The sequence below is a fragment of the Sipha flava genome, unplaced genomic scaffold (assembly GCF_003268045.1).
Source record: "Sipha flava isolate LNK unplaced genomic scaffold, YSA_version1 134_pilon_pilon, whole genome shotgun sequence".
In the NCBI taxonomy this organism is placed as follows: domain Eukaryota; kingdom Metazoa; phylum Arthropoda; class Insecta; order Hemiptera; family Aphididae; genus Sipha; species Sipha flava.
Window position 1 is genome coordinate 2488162 of NW_020271760.1, and position 15290 is coordinate 2503451.

Sequence of the window (15290 nt, forward strand, 5' to 3'; positions counted from 1 at the left end):
AACTTTGGCATTTAGATCTCCTAGAACAATTTGTATCCTATTGCTAGGAATCAAGTTTAGTTCACTTTCTAATTGTTCATAAAACGCTTCTTTCTCATATTGAGATTTGTCCTCCGTTGGAGCATGTACATTTACGAAGCTTATATCATACCATTGTGTTTCTATTTTTAAGACACTCATTCTAGGATTAATGTCTTTGAATTCTTTAACTACAGGGACTAAATCTTTGTGTACCGCAAAACCCGTTCTTAATTGACGTTGCTCAGTACAGCCACCGTAGAAGATAGTTGTTTCGTTAATATTTATCGTCCATGTATTGGTCCATCTAATTTCTTGCAATGCTATTAATTTAACTTTATATTTTTCAACTTCATTCACTATGTTGTGAACTGCTCCAGATTTATATAGTGTACGTACGTTCCAAGTTCCAAAAAAGAAGTCCTTTTTCCGTTTTCCATTCGATTTCCCAAAAACCCTGTCCCGAGGCAAATTTTTTTGTTCCTGAATAAGTTATTTTTTACTAGGTAGGGTGTTAGTCCTACGCTAAATCCCCTACCAGGAGGGCCGTGCCACACCAACTAGTTAAAATCAGTGTGGGGCTACTGCAGTGCACAATGTGCACTGGGCGATGGGCGCGCCACTTTCCCTACGTTGGAAAACATATTTTACTACGCTCTATAAATTTAAAATATACACCATACGTAATTTGGTATGCATTAATTGTATAATTTTTATTACACTATGTAGAAAATGAAATAAAAAAAAAATAAAATAAAGTTCCCTGAATTACTGTATTTCATATACAAAACAACGTGAATGGAAATAAGTTGTTGGTAAATTCTACTCAAATCCAATTTTAGCGTTAAAAATTATTATAAAATAGTGAAATGATAGGGTTCTATCACTAGATAGCTTCTCTTCTCGCCTGTCTATGTTTGTTTTGTTTTATGTTATATCGTTTCCGCAAATTTGCTTACTGTGCAAAAAAAATGTACAGATTATAAATGTTATATTATTAATAAAAAAAAGAATAGTGAAATCACTAAATACAAACTTCAAATATTAAACAACTACACACCGCAATGAAATAAAATAAAGAAATAAACTTAAAATTAATATGAATGCATAATTATATATGGTCTACATGATTTCCCTTCTTCTTTTGTTCAAAAGATTTCATTAAACATAAACTAACGAACTTTTTATGCATAGTTGAAAAAACGAAAAGCTATTATCGCAACTATATTAAATTCTATTATTTGGTTTTTTGTTTATGTTAATTAGATTTTGGGACAAACCGTCAAATTATCGTTAAAGAGAAAATAACTGTCTGGAGTACCTACGGTATGGTATCTATATATGGCTTTACAAATGAAGGTTTTAATGTCTAGAAAAATATAATCCTAATTGGAAACAATGTTTTTTAAAACAAATGTTATAACTATTTGAGAAAATATTTAGTTCTTAAATAATTTATAGGAAATAGGAACATTTTTTTTTTATATTTAACTACTTTACATTATTTATCCGAAACTGTGAATAAAATCTTAATATTTAATACCACTATTTTTACTGATAGAATAATAATTTGAATAATAATTTATGTTTATAAAATTAAGAATTTAATAAAAAATAGGCTAATTTACTCCAAGATCGTTTGGTTATATATTAATTGTTAAAATATTCAATTTTCTGTGGAATAAAATCAAATGTTTAAGCATAATGCGTTATTTTACTGTTTATAAAATATAATTTTGTATACATTTTTCATTAAAATAATTGCACAGGTTCGATCATTTATTTTGAAAGAATTATTTGAAATTTAAACTTTTTCAAATTAAAAATAATGTTATCTAATTATAGGATTCCTATCAAAATCGAAATATTCGAGACATATAACTAAAAAGATTTAGGCATTAATTAATTTTCATTTGATATTTTAATATTTCCTGTAATTTACTAAATGAAATGTCATTATATATTTATTAGTGAGCACCATTAAAAAACACGTTTTAAAAAACGCATAAGAGTTCAAATTGTTTCATCCTGATTCTTCAACGTTTAAATAATATTAAAAAACATGCAGAAAAAAATATTCCTACATATAATATACGTTCTTAGTACATTCAAAACTGTTTGTGTACACCATACGCAGTCAATTTAAAATGTTGTAATCCTTATATTTTGGACGAAATTCAAATATTTATAAGTAGGTATGCAATGACAGTAACAATATTGTTTATGTTATAAAATAGTACTTTATAATAATTATTAATTAATAAGCTAAAGTTAGAAATAATATTATTAAATAGTACTTATATATTAATAGTTATTAAATAATAGAATTGCATATTTTTTAAAATTTATTTTACCATTACAAATGTTGAACGACGTATGAGGATTTTGAATTAATTTATTTTTAGCAAATTAATACTCATTTTTTCCCAGGAACTCGCTGATAATAAGGACTACGATGACAACGATTGTACTTTATTATAGCTCATTTTATTGTTTATAGAATATAGATATTAAATTTTTATATATTTATATGTAATACATATTGGAGTCTAGGCAATGCCACAACTTCACCTGGGCCCGTATGTTATTAAAATTAATGCCCCCTCATCGCGTATGGACTCTGTAGGGAAATCGTACCTTTAATCAATTGTAACCAAACTATTTTGAATTTCGAATATATAGGCTGTAAAAGAATTGTTGATGTGAAAGAAGATGTGAAAGAATGATGTGTTCAAAACTAAATCGATCAATTATTGTTCAATTTCCATTAACAATTTTTGTTACAAAATGGTTTTATTTTCTTGCTTTCTACATATTTTTCAAATATTATCATAATGACCTAACATACCTAACCTACCATGGTTCCGTGTGTTTGACATACGCAAAATACCCGGTTTTGCCGCACTATGTATAGGAAATTTTCGCTTCATTAGAAACTGTTAGATATGACGTTATCGGTACAGGTTCACCGCGTATTGAAGGTACCTTCAATTTAATAACTCATTAGTTGAACAAAAAGTGACTCGTTAGTGCGTCACCGTATTATTATTGTTAATAATATTACAACGATTATTTGACAGGTAAATTCTACTATTTATCCCTTTATAATTTTATTGAATTACTCGATAGTTGTCCGTCCACCGATAACTATACGTACGCGTAAATTACTTAAAGTGACGACAGTGTTGTTTACACGTAAATTTATATTTTTTTATATAGAAGTTATTTTTTTCTGGATAAAAGCGACAAATTGAATTTTGCATTGGAGCGGAAAATTGTTAAATCCACCCCTGACACTCGCACACGAATAACGTGCGAATTCAAAATCCCCATCGAATAAATCGATTTATTCCTCCGTATACAGTCAAGTCTATAATATCCATGGACCGTCAATTCTTACATCGATATTTGTCCATGAAAACTTATTTCGCAACGCCTCGTCGTCTACATTCCATACCTGTATGGGAACTGATATTTTTATGTGATTACGAAAACGACTGTACTAACATAACAATGATAATGATAATAATAATAGTACAGTAAACTAATATTTTTATCGTATAAGATCCTAATCCAATTTAAGAAATACATTTGATTTCGTCACTTCCGGATCTAGGGGGGGGGGGCGATCCGGGGCCCATGCCCCGGGCGCTAATTTTAGAGAGGCACAAATTTCAAATTTTTAACTCATCATTTTTATTACATTTTAATTTTTTTAAAAACAAATTGAATCTTTTGTATTGAATTACATAAGTATTTCAAATTAAATAGTTTTAATTCATAATAGTCACACTGGTAAAGATTAAGATAAGATATTTGTCATTTCATATCATATTATATTATTGATTTTATCATTTTGCTAAAAATAGCCAAAAACACAACCGGGCCACTCTGCAATTAATATAAACCAATGTTGTATACTTGTATCGGTTAGTCGTAGACGAGCTAATTGGACAATGATAAGCCGATAACAAAGCATTGCGTATTCATGTGTGTGTATTTTCTGCTATTTAACAGTTGTACTTATTTATTATAACAGTGTTTAGCGTTCACTTCACTGTTCAGTGAACGATATTTAATGAATGTGTATGATTATGTGAAAAGGGAATGTTCATATTTAACTAAATATTTATTTAAGTGCACCTTACAAGTTATTGTATAATTTTTTTGTTATGGAACAGTCTAAAAAAAAAAAAATTATCAGGTTGCGAGTTCCGGAAAAAAGCTCTCGAAAAAAAAAAGAAAATGAGCGAACTTCGGCGTATTTTCATAATTGGCTGGGTAATAATAATACACAATGTAGCGCAGGTTAGAAACTATTTATAATTATTATTCTATATTATTATTATTAGAACCATATAGTTTTATAATAATTAATGACGTGATTTAATATTATAATAATTTATTACTCTCAATATAAGTACTATTTTAGAATTTAATACCTAACCACGAGTATGAAACAGGTATAACTTTTAAAATAATAGTTTTCGGAAAACTTTGTAAATCAATTTTTATAATATATTGCTATATTATATTGAAATAATACAGGTTACTGCCCTGTTAAGGAAGAATGCCGTAAGTTTTCTACATGACATTTTGAGTAAAATTGATTTTAATGTTTTGTAATTATTGGTTGTTCTATTTTCATAAATATAATATTTTTCAAACTAAAATACATAATTTCTATTAAAAAAATACCTAACAAATGCAATGGAACTGTTCAATTTTATTTCATCGAGATATTCTGATTTTGATACTTATACAAAGAACGCTATAAATTATTTAGAATTTTTTACTAAGCAAAAACGCCGTAATTCCAGTTACAGTTTTTTTTACCTAGCATACGAAAATGTACTGTTCACTAAAATATTAAAATATTATAGAGAAGTGAACCAAATATGTGTGTGGTGAGTAACAGTGTACAACAGTGAAATCTTAAACATTATCATTTATCAGTAATTTAAAATTAAATTATTAGACACGGCATTATTATGACATGTTTCCTAAACAACAATGCCGTAAATATAAATTATGAGTAAAGTGCTAAGTAAAACCGCTGTATATGATATTAATATTATATACACTAAGAGACATACGGAAATATTTCTTAGCAAGTATGTTTACGGTGTTTTTGCCAAGTATTGATAATATTTAATTACAATTGCGGCATTATAATTTTCTTACAAGGGTCTATACCTACCTGGATTTATTATAAATATCTAATATTTTATAGAAAATGAAGAGAATGGGACAGATGTTGAAGAGGATGAGGATACTGAGAAATGTAGTTCTGGAGTAATTGTCGAGGAAATAAATTCTGATCATGAAAAAGATCAAAATCTAAATATGTCCGAATTTATGTCATTGAAATTAAGTGAAAATGAAACTTTGGATTTCAAAGATTGTGGTACATGGCCTGAAAAAATAATAGATTCTCAAAGAACTCATATTGTTAGAATGAGAATGAACTATATTGAAAAATTGAATCTTACTAGATCTGAAAGAGAAGGGCGTTCTGTTAATGTTTCTTGGTTTTTCAAAAATCTTATAAATGGAAATCAATGTCGACGAACTTGGCTTAGCTACTCCAAATCAAAAAATGCATTATTTTGTGTACCATGCAAATTGTTTTTAAATTCAAACGACAAAAATATATCAAAATTAGCATTAGATGGGTTTATTAATTGGAAGAAAGTGTCAGAAAGAATACCAGAACATGAAAATTCTAATATTCATAAAAAGTATTTTTGTTCATGGAAAATGCTTGAAATTTCAATTTGTGAAGGTAAAGGAATTGATATAGAGTTACAAAATGCAATAAAATTAGAAGAAAATCATTGAAGATTAGTATTGAAAACAATAATTGATATAATCTAGCAATGAAGAACAGTGTTTTTCGTGGAACTGACGAAATTGTTTCTAATATAGGTAAATCTAATCAAAGTGGAACATTTTTAAATTTGGTAAATTTAATATCTCATTATAACGAGCCTCTAAGAATTCATCTTGAACGCATAAAAAAGGAAGTATTACTTATTTTTCACACGAAATTTAAAATTAATTTTTAGAAAATTTTGCAAATAAAGTTAGAAATACAATTTTATCAAAAATTAAAAGCGCTACATATTATTCATTATTATTCGACTGCACGCCAGATATCTCACATGAAGAGCAAATGTCTCAAGTTATTCGTTACGTTGTTGTAAATGAAAATGGATGTGAAATTGTGGAAAGTTTTCTAGGTCTTTTACAAGTTTTTAAAAATCTGGTGAGGTAATAACAGAAGATATTTTGAGAAGCTTGTCTAATCATAGTATTGATTTATCCTATTGTCACGGTCAGTCATATGACAATGGAGATAATATGGCTGGGAAATGGAAAGGTGTTCAAGATGTTCACCGGAATTAGAAAAATTCTTTGGTATTGTTCAAAAATTGTTCAATTTTTTCTCTAGTTCTACTCAGAGATGGGATATTCTTAAAGAACATCTTCAATGTTCATTGAAAGGTTACAGTATGACCAGATGATCTACAAAGCAACGCGCAGTTAAATCATTATATTTGCAGTTAGCCCAAGTTATTCATGTCTGTAAGTTACTTAAAAATAGTAATTTATGTGAAGAAGCAAGTGTTGAATTAAATTGTTTGTTGAAAGGGATAACATATTTTAATTTTATATGTATGTTAATAATATGGAATAAAATATTAACTGCAATTGATAGAGTAAATGTAATTTTACAAAAACAGAATATTTCAATAGATATAGTGACTCAACACTTAAAAGGTCTGATACATTTTATTCAGAAATTTAGGAATGAAGGTAATGAAGAAGCACTTGATTGATCAAAACAAAAATCATCTGAGCTATCAATAGAACCGGTATTTCCATCGATTCGAGCTAGAAAAAAGAAAAAACGCCTGGTGAATTAGCGGAGGACGAATCATCAAAATTATCAGAAGAAAATAAATTTAAAATTTTAATGAAAAACGTCTGTGATAGAATCTTGAACGGTTTAAAAGAAGATTTGATTCCATTGATGAAGCTGCAAAAGATTTTTCTTTTTTAGATGGAAAGTTTTTATCTAGTATGCCAACAATTCAATTAAAAAAACATGCTATGGACTTTTGTGTAAAATATGAAAAAGACATTGACAAAAATGAATTAATTTTAAAGTTGGATAGTTTTACTCAACATGTTATTCAATTGAATAATAAATTAATAAATGCTCGTTCACATGAAATTTTAAATTTTATTCTTAAAAATGGTCTTCAAGATGCTTATCCCAACAAATTTACAGCCTATCAAATATTTTTGATATTACACGTAACATCGGCATCTTGTGAATGCAGTTTTAGTAAACTGAAAATAACTAAATCATATTTAAGATCAACTACAAAACAAACAAGATTAAATAACCTGTCAATGATATCCATTGAGCACGAAGTTGCTAAATCCATAAATTATGAAGATATCATTAACGAATTCGCATCAAAAAAATCAAGAAAAATTATTATTAAATAGAAACAAGAAAATTATTATTTTACTCTACTATAGATTCTAAGGCTTCATTAAGTTATGATATAGATTTAAGTTCTAAATTATTTGTTTTTTATTGAAAATAAACATTTCCATAATATATAAATATTAAATATATATATATATGATTTCTTTATTTATTGAGTGAATATTTAAAATTTAAGTTGCCTATAATAATCCGTATTCTGATACACTTTAGGACACATGTATTTTTTATTGGTAACTTTTAGGGGCGCTAATATTATGTTGTGCCCCGGGTTACATAATTTGTAGATCCGGTACTGGATTTCGTTAACCTGACCAAGTTCTGCAGAAAACATATTATTTACTTTTTGAAATTCGATGCTTACCGAACAAGTAAATTTGGAGTTTTCTTTTACATCACAACGTTCTAAAACCTAATAGGTTTAGATGTCGCTAAATTTGAAACTTTTGACGTAAGGGAGAAATAATGACTAATTATAACTAATTAACTTTAAATATTACGTCGACACTATATTTTTTGTATGGATTTTGCACATCGATATAAACTTTGCCTATTTCAGTTGCCTTGATTCTTATATTATAATATTACGATACAGTCGTTTTACAAGTGCCCAAAGATTGCCTATACATAACTCCTGAATAGGTACACAAATGGAGCTTCATTCATAATCAAAAAATTATTGCCTATTCGTTTCGCCTTTAAACCAATATGTCTGATAAAATAGTAAGTACCTATTGATAAATATTATGGAAAAGTCAATTTTTAACATTTCCCACACAACAAATCATTTATTTTGTAATGTTTGTTTAACCAATCGAATCATACGAATGTTTAAATAATCAAAATATTGAGTAATCAGATATAATAATTATATAACCATAAATTAAAATATCACAATGATACAATTGAAACCAATACTAAAATTATTATTGTGTGACTTCCTAGTGTCGGAAAGGAAGGGGAGGGTGACAAATGAATATTTAATATTATATAAATCTATTAGTTTAAATCCTTATAGATTTTAGTAATGTTATGTAATCGATTAACATTAGAGTATTGTTAGATAACTACCATAACTTAATAAAATATAAAACTAGTAGTAATTATTACATGGTTTGTGAATAATTATTAAATAGAAAGATTTTGAGCATTGTGTCGAAGACAAAACTAGTTATACCCTTGTGATTATTAAATTACTTATCATAATTAACTGCTATTATATACTATAAATTATTATTCATGCAATTATATTATCAAATTTCCAGGCACTATTGATATAAGGTTGTGAGTATTTAATTTAGCTTATTGTTTGGCAAGATAATAATTTCATAAGATAATAACATCTTTAAATTTACTTATAAAACATCTTATCACTGTGCTGAGTTATAGCTTGGGCTTATCGAAACTGGTACGCAATAAAGAAAGAGGCACAAAAACGGAAAAATTAAAAATACTTATTTTATTTAAAATACATGCACTATAGTTAAACCTAAGATTTTATAATATACATTTTACAGTATAGGGTTTGTTTTAATTTTTGTGAGTTTTCTTGGAGTTACTTAGTATTGTTACAAAATTGTATCGAACAACCGACTCATCAAAGTAACTGACGATCGGCGTTATCACCGAAATAGATTTTCGAATACAAAGTCGACCCGTAATCGGTTAAGCCCATACTACGTGATTTCTCATTTTATCGTCTTTTTTATAAATAAAACAATACTGGTATTTAAGTATTTCTGTAATACTATCATTTTAATCATTTTATTTTAGTTAGTGAAAGAAGTAGGAAGTTTTTCAAAGAGTGGATTTACGTTGAGATTTTTAACATAAAATTGTTTATCTTTTGAATATTTGGGATTTAATATTAACATAAATTGATTAAGTATTTTTTTTTCCTTGCAACCAAAATTCAAACAATAGCTACAACCTCAGATATATTAAAAGAGTTAGTATCACAAGTTTATATTATATCAATAGGGGTAATTTTCTGTTTTGTTGATATCAGAAATAATGAGTTTAAAATCTCGATGGAGAAGGTAAAAAAAAAACGGCTTAATTTTTAAATATATCTATACAGTTCGAATGAAGAATGAAAAAGTTGTATCGGATTTAAAATTTTTAATTTAATATAGATTATTTAATATAAAATCAGAAGATACGTAAAAATAATCGAAAGACTTATATATATATACTCTTGCTATAAAAAAAAAAAAAAAAAACAGAAGACTTCAATGAAACTGATAAGTTTCCAGAATTTAATGTTTTAAATATCAAACTATTAACTCGATCATAAATTTGTTTTAAATCAACTCTTTTAGAATTACTTAAGCTACTCCTTAGAGCTACTAAAATATGTTCATAATTCTTGTTTGAAATATGTTTTAAAAAATAAAATAAATATATTTTAAATTGAAATAACATTAAAGGATAAATCTATTAAAACGAAGATATATAAAATAACTAGTAGCGCTGATGAACCTTACCCCATGGTTGTAACTATTTGTGCGATCGTAATTTGCCCTTACTATATAACAGTTTTAATTATGTGTTCAGTTCAATTTATTATACTTGTATTTTGTCTATTGCGTCTTCACTCTCAAGATAGATAACATTATCTCTTCGCTTACTACCAAACCCAAACGGTCTCCGCCATCATCATCTAATTATTCTACCATACGGGAAGAAAATCAAACCATTAGTTTCGTAGTCTAGATGAGTGAAGAGGACAACGAAATCAAAATCGATATCACCCTTATGGCCATCACCCATCACGTTATGAGATCACCACTTGAAACAGTTGCATCAAAGAAAATAGCAGTCCACCAAGTGCACCCTTTGCACGGGTGATACTTCCAACTACAAATGTCGTCCAAAATATTAATTAGTGCTAAAATTTCGCAAAAAAACTCACTCAAATTACCAAAATACAAATATTTACTCACGTCTTCTCTCATAAAATCTCCATCTCACTTTTCCAAAGCTTCTTACACCACCAACAATGATTCTATAATAATAATATCCTATTATCTAATAGCTCTGTAGACAATAAACCTTTTTTGAAATTTATTTCAGATCATTCGACATCTTAAATCCCTTTAGTTCCCTTCTTACAGCTGTTCTACACAAACTACTTATTCCTTAGTCAAAATTCATTTCTAAATTTATAATTTAAATTATTCCGTTTTTAATCACTGAATATGTTATCTGTTATTTGTAAATTTGAACAAGTCTTCAACCCATATTAAAATAACTTTATTTTATTAGTTTCACCAATATTATTTTATGAGAATGATTAATGTTTATTTAGTTATCTTAGGCATTAGTATCATAGTATGATTTAATTTTTGAGCTATAACTTTCTTTTAAAAGCTAATTAAAAAAATAAAATAAATAAAAGCAATATGTAAATAGGTAAATAGATAATACTTAGTGTATTTATATAATTATATATATAAATATTTATATTTTATCATAATATACCAAAAAACAATATTATAATTTCTAATTATAATTAATTTGACCTGCCATAGTCTAAACTTTCATTATGTATATATTTATATTAATTTATTATTTTGTATAGTATACATTTTATATTGTTATTTATAAATTTTATTTTTCTAATAAAAAAGTTCAAACTTGTTAAGTATTTAAGTAAAAGTTTTAGAGTACATAAGTATATTAAACTTTTATAAGTTTTAAGTATAAAGGTAAGTATTTAAAATCCCTTTTCAAAGTATCTGTATACAAAATTAAAAAAAAATTTTAAATATTTTGATTTAACTATATTTTATATTTGTAATTATTTCTTGCATTAAGCAGTGAATATATACTATTTTATACATATTTATATTTATATATATTATATATATATATTATATATACATTATATATATTTATATATATATATTATTTTATATTATATTAATATTATTTTAATCACAATATCAAGTTAGTTTTAATAGGTATAACATATATATAGTATGTATATATGGTCTGGTATTATTTTTTACCATAGTAGGGTTCAAAAAATTTTTATTTTGTATAATATATACAGATGCAAACATACAATTTAACACCATTTAAAAACAATACAGATTTTAAAAAATTTATTTGAAAGCAGTGGCATGATGAACTTTCTACACCTATGAGACAAACAAAATTTGAGATACCCACCACCAGGAACAGCGTTTAGACGGTGGGGGGTCTAAACATTCAAAGAATCATATTATCTTAATATTATCTTATAATCGACTGTGTAGACTGTAGACTATATAAATTTGGATTTTCCAAACAAATTTTTTTGTAAAGTTTCGGTAGGAATGGTCTATGTATATGAACGGTACAGTGTTGACGACGTAAACTTTAATATGGCGCACAAATTTCTAATATTTTTTAATCTCGGTGAGGAAAACGATGTTTTAATATTGATAGTGTGAAACAAATTTAGTGAATACCGTGTTTTAATGAGTGGATGTTCAAATTTTAGATACACTAATAAAAAATATCCTGCTAGTGTTATTTTTAATGAATCAAACAAAATAATAAATGTAACCAACTCTCATAATCAGGGGAGTTTAATAATTAACGATAATAAGCAAGGGAATTCTGAAATTAGGGATTTTTGTCATAGGTAGCCAAAATATATGTGCACAATCGAGTTGTGCTTTTTTTGTGCAAACGAGTTGTTGCCATTGTATCAAGTATCGTACACCCGATTTTAATGTACGTACCTACCTGAATAATTAGCATTTATTATTATAGTTTATGTATGTTGCACGAACATTTTATAGTTATTATTGTGTTTGTATCACAGATCCCGCATGCACCACCCATCTATCTATTAACAAAAATTAAGAGGCCATGGCCATCACCACGCCACTATTTGTAAGTATATTAAATAGTAGAATGTAGAAAGAATATTATAATCAAATATATTTTTAAATATTCTTTAAATTATTTAAATAGCTACTTGAAAAAAGTCTTTTACTCAAATGTAAAAAATATAAATAATATAATAATACGATTTTTTAACTGACCACCGAAAAACTGGGCCCAAGTGCGCCGAGAAACATGCCGCGGGATTGTGTAACGTGCGCGCATGACATGGCATGTGCGGTATGCGTGGTACATGGGCAAATCACGCGCTTTGCACTAAACCCTTCGCCTGTCACTTATTTTTTGGGTCCACTGGGTCATAAATGAACAGACTTGTTTTTAGTACTAAAAACACTTAGGAAAAATCTGAAAAAATTTATATTTACTAAATGAGGGTTACTCTTCATAAAGATCTTATAAGACCCTGAAGTTTGTTTTACGATTCATTAATAATAACATTTTTTACAACATTGTGAAAATGACAAAATTGCGAAAAAATGCATTTTCGAAATTTCAATTGTGCCATAAAAGATCCGGTGTACAGACGAAGGATTAACACCGTGTACGCCTGACCGTTACGGTAACGTCGCAACGCGTCGCGGCGTTACGTCACGCCTAAATGGTCCGGCATGCTCCGGCTTAAGGCTATTCGACTTATCCGTTGAGGATTGGGAGTCGAATCAATGAATTGAGTCATTAAAGCGAATTGAATCGAAAGAATTGATTCGTTAAAGTGAGCCACGATTCCCATCTATACGTAATATGTTGTTCGTTATCATCCGTCAGGTTTGCAAGCGATAAAATACGCTTAATTTTTCGATAAATAAAAATATAATCGGATAAGTTATCTTCCAGTGTGTCAATACAGGGACTTAAATCCTCGTTGATTTGCATTTCGTAACAGTCGTTTGTATTTTTTTTTGTTTCATAGATCATCGGATATTATTAAGTATATCTGATTGTATTAGATTGTTCTTTATTTTTGTTGTCGCATACCTGTTCTCCCAATCGGCATCCGAGGTACGTCAAATGGTTTGTTTTCCAAAACGGCAGATAGCGTTCGCGTTAGTATTTTGAGGTTAGTCCGTAACTATTTTATTATGCTTGTCATTTTATCATCGAATAGTAAAATAAATATTGTTTCGTGAACTTGTACGTTTTCTAACAATATTTGTTATTCAATTTCGTGACTTGAAGACGTATTCAACGAAGTACATTATTTAAAAAGTAAGTTCAATTTTTAATAATTGATTATTTCGTTACACATTATGATTAAATTGACTCATTCCATCATAATGAAGTATTAATTAAAATAAATATTTAATAACAATATTACTTGAATAACATTATCATTATTATTTTGAATGTTTCTCTATCATAAATAATATCAACAATATACCAGATGAGTTAGTTAAATTCAGTAAAATTACCAAGTTATTTATTATTAATTTTTTTTTTCATTATGGTTTCAGAACGATGTCAACCCACGAATCACCTATATCCAAAGTGGTTGTTCACCCTTTGGTACTGCTAAGTGTTGTCGATCATTTTACTCGGCTTGGAAAGATCGGTAATCAAAAGCGAGTAGTTGGTGTACTACTGGGCTCTTGGCAACAAAATAAAGTGCTCGATATATCAAATAGTTTTGCCCTTCCTTTTGACGAGGACGACAAAGATAAGTCGGTGTGGTTCCTTGATCATGACTATCTTGAAAATATGTATGGTATGTTTAAGAAGGTAAATGCCCGCGAGAAAGTAGTTGGTTGGTATCATACCGGTCCTAAACTTCACCAAAATGACATAGCTGTCAACGAACTAGTGCGCCAATACTGTGTAAACAACACATCTGTTATGGTAATTGTTGATGTTAAACCTAAAGATGTTGGAATACCAACAGAAGCCTACCGAGTTGTGGAGCAAATCCATGACGATGGATCACCGCCATCAAAAACATTGGAACACATTGCTAGTGAAATCGGTGCGGAAGAAGCTGAAGAGGTTGGTGTTGAACACTTACTTAGAGATATTAAAGACTCGACTAGTGGTTCCCTTAGTCAACGAGTTGCCAATATAATATTTGGCGCAAGGGGTCTTTTTAAACAAATGGTTGATATTAAAGATTATTTACAACAAGTTGTAGATGGAAAATTACCTGTCAATCACCAAATAATTTATCAACTACAAGAAATATTCAATCTTTTACCTGATGTTGACAAGGATTCCCTGGTTGCCGCAATGCACGTAAAAGTTAATGATCATATGCTTGCTGTATATTTGGCAACTATGATTAGAACCATTATAGCCTTACACAATTTAATCAACAATAAGATTGCCAATAGTGATGATGAAAAAAAACAATCAAGAGAACCGGAAGAGAAAAAGGAAGAAGTTTCAAAAAAGAAAGAAATCAAAGCAAAATAAATGGATATGATATAATTGTAAATAAATAATCTTAATATTTTTTTTATTATTTAAAGTATTGAAAACACTTATAATAATATCTAATACTTATTTTAGTTTATTATAACTATCTTATTTCAAATAATGTCTACATCCTGGTTAATTAATTTTTTCGTTTATTTAAATCTCCTTGTTTTAATTTATTTCAATAAAATGCTACTGATTGACTATACTTAGATTATTTTATCACCTAAAAAGAAATGTATTTTCTTTTATAAAAATAATGCATTTCAAATTAATATTATTTTTTTATTCACTTAAATTATATCTAAACATTTGAACGAAATTATTATATACCTATATTTTAATGGTTTAAAAATAATATTCATGCAAATCATTATTAATCTTCACTTATATTAACAAATAATATGATTTTTCTATACTTTTAATTAATTTGTGTCTACATAATTTT

The 15290-nt window shown here is 27.7% G+C and overlaps 2 protein-coding genes across 2 annotated transcripts; both read left to right on the plus strand.

The window, feature by feature from the left end:
- The first annotated feature begins 5134 nt into the window (after positions 1 to 5134).
- Positions 5135 to 5859, plus strand: LOC112679404 (zinc finger MYM-type protein 5-like). Its single transcript, XM_025549192.1, has 2 exons — positions 5135 to 5156; positions 5252 to 5859. The coding sequence occupies exons 1-2, from the start codon at positions 5135 to 5137 to the stop codon at positions 5857 to 5859; spliced, it is 630 nt and encodes a 209-aa protein (XP_025404977.1).
- Positions 5860 to 13525: 7666 nt separating this feature from the next.
- On the plus strand, positions 13526 to 14858 carry LOC112679327 (26S proteasome non-ATPase regulatory subunit 7). Its single transcript, XM_025549090.1, has 2 exons — positions 13526 to 13645; positions 13891 to 14858. The coding sequence occupies exon 2, from the start codon at positions 13895 to 13897 to the stop codon at positions 14837 to 14839; it is 945 nt and encodes a 314-aa protein (XP_025404875.1). The 5' UTR covers positions 13526 to 13645; positions 13891 to 13894; the 3' UTR covers positions 14840 to 14858.
- Positions 14859 to 15290: the final 432 nt, after the last annotated feature.